Below are 16978 nucleotides of genomic sequence, written 5' to 3'. Positions count from 1 at the left end.
TTTGTATATGGTGTGAGGTAAGGGTCCAACTGTGTTCTTTTGCATGTGAATATTCAGTTGAAGACTACTCTTTTTCCATTGACTGGTCTTGACACATTTGCTGAAGATCAGCTGACCGTAAATGTGAAGGTTTATTTCTGGACTGTCAATTTTATTCCAAAACAACTGGAGGGTGTCAGGATGGCCAAGTGATCTAAGGTGCCAGATCCCAAACAACTGGAATTATTGACTACTTAAGTACTATGTTCCAGGCATGAATTCATTTACTCCTCACAGTAACCGTGAAGTGGGCACTATTCTTACTCCTGTTTGATCGATGAAGTAGCGGAGATACAGAGTTATTTGCCTAATGCCATATACCTTGTAAATGGCAGAGCCAGGGTAAAACTTTAGGCTGACTGATTTGAGAGAGCCTGAGCTCTTAACCATGCATGCTGTAAATAAAAGTTAGAAATCAGAACTTTAGAATTACTTTGAAGAGCTCATTTTAAGCAAAAGGTGGGAGTCCAAATGGCCACTAATGGCTGGAAAAGCACAACAGGGCACGGGGCTCCACGAGCTTGCTTTCTATCGAGTAGCAGAAACGAACCTGCCTTCCTTAGTTGATCCCTCCACCCCCAAGTTGAAAATTTTCACCGGCTCTAAGTCAAAGCACTAGGATGGCTTCTTGGGCTCCTGGGGCAGTGCAGACTCCATCGAGCGGTGGCGGTTCCTACTGCCCAGCCCTCAGGCGCTACCCAAGCCTCGCGCAGCTCCCTGCCTGGAGCCGGGTAGTGGGAAGGGGTTAGCGTTCTCGCGGGAAGCTTCCCGGGATGTGGAAACTCTCGCGGGAAGATGCGTCGTTGCCTCGGTAACGGCGTCGCGCTCGGGAAAGATGGCTGGGCGAAACCGTGGTCTCAGGGTCAGTTCAACCCCAGACACCTGGGTAGCGACTAAGGACGCCGAACCTCCTTTAACTTCAGGTTTAAAAGTCTCTGCTTCTTTTACAGAGACGCAGCGTTCCAGGGACTCCGCTCCCGCCGCGCGTTCAGAAGTCTGCTACACCTCGACCGGACCTCCTCGCCAAGGAGGAAGAATATAAGTAAGAAATTCGGCGGCTGAGCTTTTCCTTTTCTTTCATCTGGATGAGGCTGCTCATGAGTACTTTTCCTAGAGACTGGCTGGATCTTCGGGGCACTCACTGTCCAGCATTCCTTTCCCATCATTCCGCTCATCTGCCCTCTATCTTTTCTCTTTCACCTGAGTAGCTCGCCTGAATCTTAGAAGATATTTGAAGGGGGCGAAACTTGAGCCCAAGTAAACGTGTTCGTCAACAAATTGATACTGTTGGGAATGATTTGGATAGCAAGAATAGTTGAGGTTCTAGTTTAGCTTAATTTCTAGTTGCGCTTAATTTCAAATTTTTTGGAGTTTACGTTATGCAAATTTCCTTTATGGTTGGTTTCTAAATTGAGAGCTTGTTTCTCGGGGCAACCGAATTACCGTTCTCAACCTCATTTTGTGGCAGTGAGAATTTCCCTTCTTTGTGTGTTCCCAGTATAATTAAAACTATCATGACAACACGTGCTTTCGTTCTTGGCCCATTTCACTCCTCATTCCCCAATTTCCACACAGCAGCCAGAATACTCTTAATTTGATTATGTCATTCCTTTGCATAAAACTCTACAGTAGTTTTCTGTTGTACCTCAAAAGCTCTGACATATCTGGCTCCTGCCTACTCTTTTATTTGATCTTGTGCTCTCTCCGTTTTGCTCAGAACTCTCCAGCCTCAGTGGCCTTTTAGTTCCTAAAACTTTTTCCTTCTCTTTCCTTGAGGGCAATCACACATGCCTTCTACCTATAATGCCAATTGGTCTTCCTTAACCATGCTAAGTAGTCTCCCCTGTTGTTCTTTTTCATTCTTACTGATTTTTCTTTTTAATCAGCATAATTTGTTACAAGAAATTTATTGTATCAGTTGTGCCTGAACCAAACAGATATTCCTCATTACTGTTAATCCAGATGGTATTAAATACCTGCATTGCTTAGGTTAATTTGTTTAATTATTTTACGGTATATTTTGTACCTGGCTCTGATGTGTTGTTGTGTTGTCAAAACTGCAAGGGGGTTTCAGTCTAGGTCTAGTTGCTCATTGCACAAAGATCCAATTATTGATACAAGGAGGATTGCCAAGGATGAAAGGAATTTTTAATATGAGAGAAGCTGCCTCAAATCTGTCTCTCAAACAAAGGGAATTCATGGGCTTTTAAAGGAGGGGCCACGTGCCTTAGGGCAGGTCCTGTGTATTGGGATCAGGTTGTTGGGGATGGTGAGTCATCAGGAAGTCTGCGCTGGGGCCTTCAGAATCTTAGCCTTCCTCTTGCAGAAAATCCACCATTTCTGGGAAACAACTCAGAATGTCAGGTAGGTAGTTAAGAGAGAGGATTATATTGGGGTCATTGACATTTGTTCAGTGGCCTTCCTGATCCCCTTACAGTTGGGGATATAGTCCTGCTTAAAGTGAGATATCTACAGTAACTATTCTATTCTAGCAGGAGTTGTTTTATGGCAATGGTAGCCAGTTGTTACTTGTTCTGTTATCTGTACCCCGAGGTGTGCAAATCTGAGACTTACGAATAGAGTAACTTCTTGGCTCTGCTGAAATCTTGTAGAGCACTCTGTACCTTGCAGAAGAGTAAAATGTCTGGCCATCCTTATAAGCAAGATTATGAGTTTATAATTGAGTATAATATCAATTTTACCACCTGTTGTTTTAGTATTAAAAATATTGGGATATCTCTTCAATAGTTAGAACACAGCACTTCCCAGGGACCTCAATCCAGAATCTTCTGCAATTCAGATCCTGTCAGAGAGTTGCAGGAAATAATCACTATTTGAGAGGATAGACTAAAGGAAGATGCTAATCACTCAAGTGGATAGATTTTCCAAGCTTCAGGCCTGTATTATAAAACCAGAGAGCTAAACAATAAGATTATATCATGAATGGTAGGACAAACCTCCCCATAAAACCCAATTACACTGGATTTTAGATTAATTAGTGGAGAACTGACATCTTTATGCTATTGAATCTTACCTTCCACAAATAATGTACATCTCCATTTACACAAGCTTTTTTTTTTTTTGGTCTTTTAATATTTTATCACTTCACTACATGAAATTTTTACATATATAATTGTTTCAAGGTGTGGAATAATTTTTTTTTTTTTTTTTTGAGACAGAGTCTCACTCTGTTGCCCGGGCTAGAGTGAGTGCCATGGCGTCAGTCTAGCTCACAGCAACCTCAAACTCCTGGGCTTAAGCGATCCTACTGCCTCAGCCTCCTGAGTAGCTGGGACTACAGACATGTGCCACCATGCCCGGCTAATTTTTTGTATATATATATATTTTAGTTGTCCATATGATTTCTTTCTATTTTTAGTGGAGACGGGGGTCTCACTCTTGCTCAGGCTGGTCTCGAACTCCTGACCTCGAGCGATCCACCCCGCCTCGGCCTCCCAGAGTGCTAGGATTACAGGCGTGAGCCACCGCGCCCAGCCTGGAATAATTTTTGTTGCTATAATGAATGGCCTTTTTTCTATTGTATTTTCTAATTGGTTGTATGTAGGAACATTACTGATTTTTACATGTTGATGCTACACATCTATATTTATATAGACATTGCTGCCCAACCAGGTTGTATTGCCTGCTGTGCAGAGAAGAGCCAATACACTGAGACAGGTGGGGTTGCAATGGAGAAAGGGCTTAAGTCCACAGAGCTCTAAGCAGGGAGATGGGAGGAATTCCTCAAATCCACCTCCCAGAAAAATTGGGAGAAAGGGTTTTTAAAGACAGTTTGGTGGGCAAAAGGCTAGGCAATTGGGTCTGCTAATTGGCTGGGTTTGGGCAGAACCATGAGGGTGTAGAAAGTGTCTTCTTTGTTGAATTCGTTCTTGGGTGGGGGTCACAATATGAGTTGAATCAGTTCCTCAGTATGGGCCATTGATCTGGGTGGGTCATCCTTTCTACGGAAATGCAGGACCAGGAAGATGTCTCAAAAACTAGCCTTATGTTTCATAAGAGTGATGTTATCTATGGATAAAGTTAAGAATCTTTATCACCGTTAGCTATGTGACTCCTGAGTAGCAATATAGGAAAGCAACAAAGGAACAGTGGCTGGTCATTATTATTATTTCTAGCTATGCTTGTGCCTTTGTAAAGTTTAGGCCCTTACCACAGTTCTCACCTTGCACCCCTTTATTAATTTGTAAAGGGCAGTTTCAATATGGATCTTCAGCCCTGCTGAACTCCTATTCATTCTGTAGAGTCCCTTGGATTTTTGATGAAGGCAGTCATTCTGATAGTTTTGACCCTTTATAATTCTTGTGCATCATCTTTTTTTTCTGTTTAGGATCTTTGGTGCAGTATGGAATAGAAAAAGTGATAATGAGCTTTCTTATCTTGATTATAATTTTGAGGAGCCAGTTTTTAATAATTTATCACTACATTTGAGGTTTGCTCTAAGGTTTTGGTTTAAACTTGTTCTCCTTAATTCCTTTTTGAGTGAATGTTAAGTCTGTCAAAGTTCCCGTGAGGTATTTAGTCTGAAATGTTGGTTCTTAGTGTGCTCATGGCTGAAGAATGACCAGACACACCAAAGTAAGGCAAGCATGAAGATGAGGTTTATTGAGGAGAGAAAGATAGGATTATAGGGCAAGAGCAAGATACAGGTTTACAGAGCGTGATACATATGCCACAGATGATGACTGGACCCATTGTCGCAGCAAAGGGAGAGCAAAAGGAAGGGTGCAAAACAAAGGACTTGGTTATGGTCTGCATCTTGCTTTATAGTGCCCAGATTGAGACCTCCCTGGTGGCTCAGACGTCACCATGGAACCACTTTGATTGGACTGTGGGAGTTGCAGTACTACACATGCGGTGGTTCTATGTCAATTTCTGGACTCTATGGTACCTATGCTGCTTGGCCTGTGGGCTAGAGAGTCCTCAGCATTCTTTTGCCGCTGGCGTACTGAGTTATGATTGATTGATTCATAGGTTATTCTCTCCTCCCCCAGGTATGGCAGTCACTGGGGAGAGGGTTAGGGTGGGACAGGACCAAATGAGGGCCTGGGGCCTACCTTCATCCTTCTTCCCTAGTGGGGCAGTTGCACTAAGGCGACAGCACCCACTTTTGTCCCTAAGAGACCCGGAATCCCTGGGTATCTACCTAACCCCTAACCCCACCCCACCCCCACCCCCTTGCAATTAGCTAATGATATGTTTTTCCCTCTCTTTTAATGTTTTAACATACTGAACTACAAAGGCAGGTTTCTTGTTTTCCTTTAAAGACTGCTGGATTTGATTGCTATAATTTTATGTCAGTTTTTTTTTGCCTCTATGAACAAAAGTGAGATTGGTGTTATGCTTTTTTTTCTAGTTCTTTTCCTTTCTGATTTTGATATAAAAATTATCCTACCTATATGAAATAAGCTGAATAATTTTTTTTGTTCTTGGAAGTTTTTATAATCAGAATCTGAGTCTAGTGTTTTTTTGTCAAGGGAATTCCTTTTGTCCATGAATTCAGTCTCTAATGATTATTCATCTATTTAGATGTACTATTGTTCCTAGAATAATCTTTGGTTATTGATAGTTTTCTAGAAATGTTCATTTCATGTATGTTTTAAAATGGGCCGGGCACGGTGGCTCACGCCTGTAATCCTAGCACCCTGGGAGGGCGAGGAGGGTGGATCGCTCAAGGTCAGGAGTTCGAGACCAGCCTGAGCAAGAGCGAGACCCCGTCTCTACTAAAAATAGAAAGAAATTATCTGGCCAACTAAAATATATATAGAAAAAATTAGCCGGGCATGGTGGCGCATGCCTGTAGTCCCAGCTACTCGGGAGGCTGAGGCAGTAGGATTGCTTAAGCCCAGGAGTTTGAGGTTGCTGTGAGCTAGGCTGATGCCACGGCACTCACTCTAGCCAGGGCAACAAAGCGACACTCTGTCTCAAAATAAATAAATAAATAAATAAATAAAATGTATTAGCATAAATTAATTGTATGCTCGTGATGTTTTAAATCTTGACCATATCTGTAACTATATACATCCCTTCTTTTGGAGGTTTTCCAATATTGTTTGTTTTTGTCTTCTCTTTTTGTATCAAGCTTGCTGGAAGATTTATCTATTTTATTGGTCTTTACAGAGAACTAGATTTGGTTTTCTTGCTAATCTTTGCTATTTTTAGAATTTCATTAGTCTTTATAGAAAGAAAGAGATCGAAATGATCTCTTCTAATTGTGTTGGATTTATTTATTTTTTTAGTTTCTTGACCTCATTTATTTTGTTTTTCTTATTTTTATTTTATTTTGTTTTATTTTTTTTTGAGACAGAGTCTCGCTCTGTTGCCCGGGCTAGAGAGAATGCCATGGCATCAGCCTAGCTCACAGCAACCTCAAACTCCTGGGCTCAAACCATCCTCCTGCCTCAGCCTCCCGAGTAGCTGGGACTACAGGCATGCGCCATTATGCCCAGCAAATTTTTTCTGTATATGTTTTTAGCTGTCCATATAATTTCTTTCTATTTTTAGTAGAGACGGGGTCTCACTCTTGCTCAGGCTGGTCTCGAACTCCTGACCTCGAGCGATCCACCCGCCTTGGCCTCCCAGAGTGCTAGGATTACAGGCGTGAGCCACGCGCCCGGCCACGTTTTTCTCATTTTTAAATAATACATTTGTCTGTAAATTTCTCTCCAACTATAGGTTAACTATATTCCAGGGTCTGTTTCGAAATGTGTTTCTTTTGTGATTATTTAGTTTTAAATAGTTTATGATTTTCATTGTGGTTATTTAGGAGTGTGTTTTTCAATTTCCAAGCATGTAGGATTATTTGTTTGCTGGTTTGTTTTTATTTTTAAATTTATTTTTAATTGCACTATGGTCAGAGAATTTATGAGATGTGGATTTTTAAAATGGTATTGAGACTTATTTGTGGCCTAGTACATGTTCAGTTTTTGTAAATGTTCTATGTGATCTTTGACAGAAAGTGTATCATTAATATTTGTTGGCTAATCTGTTAGATTAAGCTAATTAAGTTTGTTCATAATATCAGTATCCTCACCAGTTTTTTCATACTAGCTTTTTTGGTTTCTATTAGAAGTGTATTAAAATTATCAATTACAATTATAATTTAAAAATTTCTACATATATTTGTGGCTGTTTTTGTTTGGGGCTATATTATTTGATTTAAATCTTTTTGATTCATTTCATTATTATATATTGTCTGTTACCTTTTTTTCAACCCATTATTTTCAAGCTCTGTGTCATTTAGCTTGAAGAGCATTCCTTTTATAACCAGTCTGGTAATTTCTGCCTTCTAGTAAGTGAATTTCATTTATTTACATTATTGTGTTTACTAACTTGGAGTTGTCTTAGCCGTCTTATTTTTCATGTTTTCTATTTGCTATGTCTTTTCTTTGTTTGATTATTGTCTGTCTGCTGTTGGATTGAATGAATTTTCATTGTTTTTATTTTACTGGTTTGAAAAGACTTTAGAATGTTTTAAGTTGGTTTTCCTGTCTTTCAAATGAGATAATATTTTTCTTTTTTGTTTTAAATATACCCACACCCAGTTAATCATCAGTGTTCTTTTTGTAGTCTGTACTAATTTAGATTTATCATGTTTCTGATATCTTCATGATTCTGTTTTTCAGGGTTCAGTTTCCTCCTTTCTAAAGTGTAAACTTACACTTAAGACTGAGTCTTAAACTCTCCAGACTTTTCTGAAAATTTTGTTACTTTGCACTTATTCTCTATGACAGTTTATCTGAACGTAGAATTCTAGATGGCCAGTTTTTCCTTCTAAGCCCATTAAAGATACTCTTTCATTATCTGTGATATCTAGAGATGTTAATGAGACATCTGTCAGCTTTTTAAATAATCATGCTGGTAGACTAATTTTCTCTTTTCTTTTAAAATAATGATTTGGTAGTTTGAAGAATATTCCCCTAATCTTTAAAATTCTGCAGTTTTACTATGATGTGTACAGATGTGGATTTGTTTTTTTTATTTTGTTTGAGATCCATGTCTTTTTGTACCTCCTTATAGGTGATTTCCTCAAATCTATCTTCCAATTCATTCATTCCCTGTTTAGTCCATTCTGTTGTTCAACATATCCATTGAATTTTTAATTTCAGTGACTATGTTTTCCATTTATGTACTTTCTATTTGATTCTTTTTCAAATTCAGTGCTCTTTTGTAATAATATTTGGGTCTTGCCTAATGTTTTCTATTCTTGCTTTTTTTCCCCAAAATAAAATGCTAATTTAAAAATCTTTTTTAGATTTTTATATTATCTCTAGTTCTTATGGTACAGATTTTTCCTTTCTCACATCTGCTGATTCTATTTTGCTTTCTGAGGGAGTCTCATATATTCTAGATAGTAAATGTCTCTGTAGTATGGTTCTGAATTTACCTTTACTACCTTAGAGTTTTCATTGGTTCCAGGCCAGCTTTCTTCCATATTAAAGTTTTGGCATAGTGTCTGTGTACCATCTGGATAGATGAATTTGGATTTCACTCTTATGTGTTCTCGTTGTTCACAAAAGAATCTTTTCCACCCATGGCTGTAGCTTTGTTTCTGCTCACCTGAGGTGATGGGCAGAGTTTTTGTATCCTATGTTTCACAGGTGTAGCCCTTCATGACTCACATGTGCATCAGCTTCTAGCTTTTAAGCTATTTTGGCTTCTGTTCCTGTTTACTACTCTCACTTTGAATTGCTGCTTTATTCTTAGTATAAGGGCATTTCCCTTGCCTGAGTTTGAGCTTAGCAATATTTCCTTTATTGCATTTTATTTGGCATTTCAAGTCCTCATGATTCCTGTTAGGGAAATTTGAAAAATCAGGTAATGGCATCTAAAAATGCAACTTTAAGTCTCTCTTAATTAAGCATTTTTCTTTTGACCAACTAATCCTAAAATTAAGATATTAAGACTGTTTTAAGAAAGGATATGATACTGCTCCTCCTTTTTTCCTGGGGTTGGGGATTTTAAGTGGTTTTTGTTACTTCTGAATCATGTAACTAAGAAAAACAAGATCTCATTTTTAAATTCCTCAACATATCTTCTTAATATAACTTCAAAAGATCCTATTAATAGATAGCCTAGAAATGTGACAATTGGAGAAAAAAAATATATGCTTTTGAAGATGTTCATTATGGTGTTAACCTTTGAAAGTGGAAAGGGGACTTGAACTAACAATAGCGATGGAGTTAAGGACATTATGTTAACTGTAATTCATTAGAATAATGTGTAGCTGTTCAAGGTGCTAATTATAAAGATGTGAAGATAAACATATCCCTTCTGTATTGCTGTGGGAAAACAGTACAAAACTGTGTATAGGCTATAGATAAAAATTGGAAGGGAATATTAAAAATAAAAATGGTTGGATGATGCTGGTAGGATGATAAGCATTTTTTCCTTTAAAAACAATTACCTTCAGTGATACTGTCATTCTTGCAGTCTTGATGGGACCAGGTAAATATATTGTATTCCTGTTGTTTGCTAGATTCCAGATAGGATGAACAATAATAATTTAAAAAAAGGAGTGACAGGTGGAAGTCAAAATAGTCACCGTTATTTTTGATGAAACTGATAGTGAAGTGTGTAGCTGAGGTGTGAGCCACATTGTGTCTGTCACCAGACCCCAGATTAAGCTCCTCAATCACAGGTCTCCCCTCTTCCCTGCCCCCTCCTGCCCTCAGTTAGAGCAGGAGCAGTCTCTGGAGAAGGAAGGGTTAGAACTGATATTCTTTGTAGGTAGGCTGATTCCAAGAAGACAACTAGTGGAACAGAGTTGAACTCAAAGAAAAAAACAGCTTATTCTTCCTAAATTTATTAGTTAGATAAGTCACTTCACCTGCAGTGAGTAAAGGGCCACAGAAAAGCAGTACTTAGTGTATGAGTTCTTACCACAAGGAAGGAGGAATTATAGGAAGTTGGGGATAAGTTCTAATGGCTCTGTTCATTTTAGAGTAAGAATGTCATGTGTATGTTTTGGCATTTATTGATTCGGTAACTTGCTAAAGTGTAATTGCTGAAGTTTAATTTTTTTATTTTTGTTAGGGTCTTCAGTACCTCCCAATCATTAACTTATTTTCTATGCTTAGGCGTTTAAATGCAGAATTGGAAGCAAAAACAGCTGACCTGGTTCGACAAGCTGATGAAGTAATAGTAAGTTACTGTACAATTATTAAAAATTCCATGTAAGTGCTAACTTAACTTTTTAATTTGATTTATGACATATATACAAAAAGGATCCAATGCATAAGTGTTCAGCTCCATGAATTATCACAAATCGAACATGAATATATGTGCATAGGTATAGGTATTTATATATGGTTTTGAATAAAAGATAAGAATCATAACTAATATTCAGATAATTTATTTCTTAAATTCTGCATTAGATGTTACTCAAATTCTTAGAGCTAGACTAAAATAATAATTATAGTCAGGAGAAATGTAGTGAGGTTTTATTACCAGATGATGTATCCAAGCATATTATTCCCCATTTTAGTACCGAATTGGTTGTTCCTACTTTAAGCATCAGTGCTTCCATTATTAATTGATAAGATAGAGTAGCCCTCCTTAGAGGAATAAAGAGTCTGCTTTCTTTATTATTATTATTACTATTGTTTTTTTTTTTTCTTTTTCTTTTTCTTTTTTTTTCCACTCCTGGGAGATTCATTGCACGATTCATTGCAAAAAAGAGTCTGCTTTCAAACTTTTTTCAGTTTTTACCCTAATTTAATTATAATTCTTCCTTTCAATCTTCCCTACCCTCAAAAATCGAATTCAAAGAGGCAAGGAAGGAAATCTAAGCAATATTTTAATGCCTTATCCAAATCCATAATTATTTGTTAGTTTATGGATAAGAAATGTATCATATATAACCTTTCAAGTAATAAGGTAATGGTTACAGATGTGCCAGTTGCATTTGTAATTAAATATTTTACTAAAAAGTATTTTTATTCTATCTTTTAGTTTTTGGCAGTGTCTAAAAGGCAGGAAAATACTTGTACAAAAGGAACCCCACATTATAGTAGAATGAGAGATCTGTTATGTATTTTGCTCAAAGAATCCCTTAAAAAACCTTTTTCCCCACCAGAAAAGAACAGAGTAGAAAACTGAGAAGGGTTAGGAAAGGGAAGGGGGCATTCCCACCTCTGCAGAAGCTAACTGAATGTAACTTTTGCCTCATTGAATTTTTGTTTACTCTCATTTCTTGATATACATCTTTGTTGAAAGCTTTTACTCCTGATACTTCATGTTTAGCATCATCTTGGTCTTCTTGACACTGAACTTTTACCTGATTTGAGACAAGTTTTTCTACTCATTAAACAGATTTATTTTTTCATTTCTTGTGCCTCTTTCTAATTTCTATTGCATGCTACAAGGATGGAAGACTCCAAGGTAGGAAGGAAGCAGGAGTTGGAAATACTATATAAAGGCCTTGACACTGTTACTGTTTTCTCTTAGGATTGACTTTCTTAATTCAGAACAAGTGAAAGGTGAAACTGTAATACTATAGACCTATTTTCATACCATAGCATTCAGAATTGTGTGCTTTGGTATCATAGAAACTGTGGACAACTCTGAAATGATTAATGATCAGAGAGGCACTTGATATATCCTGACTTTGTGGTATTTTTCTGTGTTATACATGACTTATCTTTACTCATTTAACTAGAGAGATCAGCAGGAAGTACGATCTAGGCCTATTTCCATACAAATTAAATCATATGAAGAGGAAGATGATTACAACTTAAGGTCAGTGACTTGAATTCTCAAATATAACTGATTTTTTTCTAATGATGTATGTGTATCTTTTACTATATAAAATCTTTTTGCATGCAAATGCTGAAAATCTATTATTTGAAGAATAATGTAGTGTATAAAATAATAATTGGGGGCTTATAACAGTCAGACACAATGCAAGCTCATTACCCACTTTATCTCATGTAATTCTCAAAATATTATTTTGAAATATTATTTTCCTCATTTAATAAACTTTAGAGACAAAACATGAAAAGTATAGGATCTATGTGAATAAAACTATAAAATCTTACTGTAGCAGAGGCAATGTTGATCACCAAACATTCTAAGTCTGTTGCAGATGTCAATAGGCTATGAACAAAATCCCAATTAATCTCTTTCAGCCCAAAACAGGCAAGAGTTGGTGTGTGAACCTCCAGCTGACTTTCCCTGCCATGAATATCGGTGAAATTCCAATTGATAAAACCTCCCAGCCTGGTCTCTGGGTGACCATGTGAAAAAAGTGTAAAAAAGAGCTCTCTCTTCCTCTCTACTGTCATATTGACTGTGTTAAGCCACTGAGATTTTGGGGTTAATATCCTAGGCTATCCATGCTAACATGGAAATCGATATTAGGAATGGAATGCTGCATAGCAAAAACTTAAAGTGTGACTTTAGCCTGACAGTTAGATGGTAGCCAACAAGGAAACTGAGAATGGTGGCTGAAAAGATAGAGGATTAATGTTATGTAGTGGCAATTAATTTGATAAAACTGTCATCTGTGATAAATTGGCAGGCAGAACAAGTATCTAATGAACTTGTACTCTACGGGAAGAGGTTGGAACACAGAATATTAGCAGTACATGCCATTAAAAAGACAAATTTGGGAAAGACTTGGCTGGTTTGCAAGTATTAATAAAAGGGAATACCTAATTATCTAATTCAAAGTCATGAAGATTTACACCTGTGATTTCTTGGAAGACCTTTGTAGTTTTAACTCTTACATTCAGGTCTTTGATCTGTTTTGAGTTCATTTTTGTATATGGTATGAGTTAAGGATCAACCTCCATTCATTTGCGCATGGTTATCCAGTTATCTTGGCACTCTTATCAAAAATCAGTTGACCATAGACATGTGGTTTTAGTTTTGAACTCTCATTTCTATTCCATTGATCTATAATAGCTATCCTTACACCAATACTACACTGTCTTGATGGTAGAATTGTAGAATCAGCTGCTTTTAGGCTTCAAGAATTACAAGATAAAATTGAGAAAGTCTTTGAGAAACAAAAGCCTATTAAAACTCCACCTTAAGGCAAAGATCAGACTAAATGTGTGGCCTTCACATATTGATAAATCTTTCCAGTGTATTAAGGTTCCTTAGGGCAAGGATCAGATTAAATGGCACGTAGTAAACTTTTCAGCTGGATAAAATGTCTCAGGGCAAATATCTAACTAAAGGTACAGTCTCTCCATAGGAGCTTGAGAACTTCAAAGTGACCGATTTTTAAACTGAGAAAGAGAGAGAGGTAGTCAGGTAAGAAAATACAGTAAAGAATTACAGTCTTGAAAGAATTGTGGGTGTGGTAATGGCACCGAGAACTGACTGAAATTAAATAGGTAAGGAAATCACTAGTTTTTGAGAGTTATGTGAGCAAAGAAACTTTAAGAGTGAACTAAAATTGTGGTGTTTTAAATTTTAAAACCACCCTTGGTACCCCCAGTCTTCTAAGATCAAGAAGCAGGCTATCAGAGCTGTACAGCCCTAAGAGGGCATAATATTTAAACAGCTTACAGCTGTGACCCCCAGCCCCTGGCCTGCAGCAGACCGGAACCATTCCGTGGCCTGTTAGGAACTAGGCTGCACAGCAGGAGGTGAGCAGCCAGCCAGCAAGCGAAGCTTCATCTGTATTTACAGCTGCTCCCCATCACTTGCGTCACTGCCTGAGCTCTGCCTACCGCCCCCACCAAGGTCTGTGGAAAAATTGTCTTCTATGAAACTGGTCCCTGATGCCAAAAAGGTTGGGGACCGCTGCCTTACAGGGCTTAGAAACAAAACAGAAATGTGTTACTAAACTGGCAGTATATTTGTCTCATACTTGAAATATTAAGACATTATTCATTTATTAAAAAATAACTATTGTATACAATCCAGCATTTCCCCTCCTAGATAATTTACTCAAGAGAAATGAAGACATTCTCCCAAGAAAAAACCTGCATGCAAATGTTTAGAGCAGTTTTATTAATAATTACCAAAACCCAGAAACAACTCAAGTATCCATCAAGTGGTGACTGGATAAACAAATTATGATATATCCATACAACGGAATAGTGCTTGGCAATAAAAAGCAATGAACTACTGATATAGCAACAATATACATGCTATGTGAAAGAAGCAAGGCTCAAAAATGTATATAATCTATGTTTCTACTTATTTGACATTCTGGAAAAGGCAAAACTGTAGGGACAGAAATCAGATTAGTGGTTGTCTAGGGCTTAGGGTAGGGGTTAGGGGACCAACTACTGAGGAGGCAAAGGGAATTTTCGGGGATGATGGAAATATTCTCTATCTTGGTTGTGGTGGTTATGTGACCATGTAGGTTTATTAAAATTTATTGAATTTTGTACATCAAAAAGGTATATGTTATGATATATAAATTATATCTCAATAAACCTGAAAAAAAATTTTGAACACCATTAGTGCTGAGTCTAGCTACTGGTAGTACAATGGTGAGTAAACAAATCCGATTTTGTTTCTAAGAAGTTAATGCCTTAGTGTGTTGCTTTTGAATTTTTTTAGTACATCACTAAAAAATAGTATTTTATGTCATTAGATGTACATATGTATGGGTAAATATAACATGAAGCTACTTATCCTTATATATAGTGCTCTCTGATATTTTATGAAAAAAGATATGTAACAGTTACCAAAATTCTAAAATTTGAATTACAAATAAAATAAATTATGCTTTTATCCAGTAAACTAAAGAATTGAAATGATGGTAACAATAGATGATTCCCAGTTTCTGTTGAAGCAACTAAGAGACTGATTTTACGAGCATAAAAAATAAATCTGTTGATTTTTGTTTTTTTTACTAAATTTTCCAACTAGATCAGATATATTTCTTTTTTAATGCTACTGTTTGAACAGATGGCTTTTCCCATGTGAAATGTGGCATTTGACTATTAGTTGTGAGTTGTTGAAGATAGGAGGTAATTCTGTAAAGGGGCCATTCATTTCAGGTTGGAACATTTATAATCCACCTAAATAATTACAGTCAGGCAGAATATATTATGTTAGCCTTCAACACCCAGGGTTACTCTGTCAAAAACATATGTCAGAGAAACCAGAATTTAGTTTCCTAATAGTATAGTGTACATATCTACCAGTCTGCTTGAAGCTTACCATACAAATCATTTTGATCATATTACAAACAAACCTTTCATTCCACAAACAATCCCAACACACATATTTCAATCATATTACACACACACACATCAGCCAGAAGACATTTAATGGTTATCTGTCTCCCTCAGGTTTCACAGTGATATTACTTTGCTAGTGTATTTCCATGAAAAGTGAACTATAACACAACATTCTGCTTACCAAAAGTAATGCAAAGATATACTTAGTATTAAATACAACCATTTAAAGAACTACTAGAAATACCTCTGGAAAGAAAAAAAGGCTTTCAAAATATCTCAAAATTACAAAAACTAAAGAACCATTCTCACATATGACATGAAACTGTTTCCAGATATTATACACATTTTTAAGTGTCCTCTTTAATCTCTCTCATTTTAAATTAATGTTTGCCATTTCCTCACCTTTATTTTCTGCACCTTTAATTCGCACACCCCAATATACTCCTTGTTTTAAGCTACAAACATTTTGAAACCATTGTGTATAGCAATGAATTGCATGTTAGATGTATTTATTCATTCATTCAACAAATATTTAGTGCCAGTTTAAGAGCTTATGTGTCAGGTACTATACCAAGCACTAGGCAGAGAGCAGTGAACAAAGCAGATATGATTTCTGCCCTTACAGAGTTGACAGTGTAATGGCGAAAATGGACGCTGACCAAGTATTTCTATACATTAGAAGAATGATAACATTGAGTGGGCTCACCATAAAAAGCCCTTTGGTGAATCATTTGTAAAATGGATAATCACTGTGTGTAGCTGATAATCAATCACTCCTTAAGATTTCCATTCATTGATATTTTTGCTACATTTTCCCACAAAAATATTGGTGTTATAGTGTATCTTCTCAAAGGTGAATTATTTAACCAAAGCACTTTTCTTGTTAATGATACTCATTCCAAATAAATTAATGTATAGATAACTACAATTATAGTATAGTCATCTTGATAGTTGTATATTTTCCCTTTCAAATATAATTACTGTTGAATTTCATTGTCTCAACTCAGTGCCATCTACTATTAATGTATAATGTTTATTTTTGGTCTGTAGAGGTCTGTTATCATCTGAAGGCACAGTTGATCTTCATTCAGAAACTAAGGTATGAAATCAAACTTTCTGTGAATGCTATTACATTCTGTAGAATTTAGATTATTGTTTAGACTTAGACAAAAGAGAGAGGAGGTATGACTCAATAGAAATAGAATATAAACCTTGATACTCAGAAGGGATGCATTCATGAAATGTTGCTCATAAAACATATTGAATCCTTTTTTGTCTCATAATTTCACTGAACAATTCAGAGATACAGTGGAAGGATTCTAAGTGAAATGAGTTTGTAACCTGAGGCTTTTCAGTTTTCTCTATGAAGCTTAAATCTAGTAGAAAGAAGACCTGAAAAAGAAAGGTACTCATACAAAGAAGGTGATTTGAAAGGTTGGTTCATTCATTTAAATATTTATAGTGTAGCAATCACTCTTCCAGGTGCTGGGCATACTGGGTTTTGTAAGTTTCCCACCCATAGAAATATAAGCCAAGGGAACTGTATAACTGAAGGCCCGGGAAGGCCTGCCTGGAGAATAATTGGTTAGTGAGGAGAACTGAATTCTATCAGTCAGATCATCCAGATTTAACATTCCACTGGCTAGCTGAATATCTTTGGATCTTTGGGACTCATTTTCTTTATCCTCTAATGTCTTGGTCCTGTTGATATCTAGGCCTTTTCCAGCTATATGGCCCTGGGATTCTTGACGTTACAATTTGAGTAATTCCAT

The 16978-nt window shown here is 36.8% G+C and overlaps 1 protein-coding gene across 3 annotated transcripts in view; it reads left to right on the top strand.

The window, feature by feature from the left end:
* The window catches only part of TEX9 (testis expressed 9), a 161824-nt gene that overhangs the window by 91221 nt on the left and 53625 nt on the right, over positions 1-16978 (top strand). The window contains exons 1-5 of one of the 3 annotated variants that reach the window (XM_069459525.1): positions 850-901; positions 990-1081; positions 10137-10200; positions 11717-11796; positions 16257-16305. In XM_069459525.1, coding sequence (XP_069315626.1) covers positions 875-901; positions 990-1081; positions 10137-10200; positions 11717-11796; positions 16257-16305 — 312 coding nt within the window. In that variant the 5' untranslated portion in view covers positions 850-874. Of the gene's footprint in view, positions 1-849; positions 902-989; positions 1297-10136; positions 10201-11716; positions 11797-16256; positions 16306-16978 lie in introns of those variants that run through there. The other 2 variants (XM_069459533.1, XM_069459542.1) reach the window with 2 other exon arrangements.

Source organism: Eulemur rufifrons, chromosome 2, assembly GCF_041146395.1.
Source record: "Eulemur rufifrons isolate Redbay chromosome 2, OSU_ERuf_1, whole genome shotgun sequence".
Classification (NCBI taxonomy): domain Eukaryota; kingdom Metazoa; phylum Chordata; class Mammalia; order Primates; family Lemuridae; genus Eulemur; species Eulemur rufifrons.
This window is presented reverse-complemented; position numbering and strand designations above follow the sequence as displayed.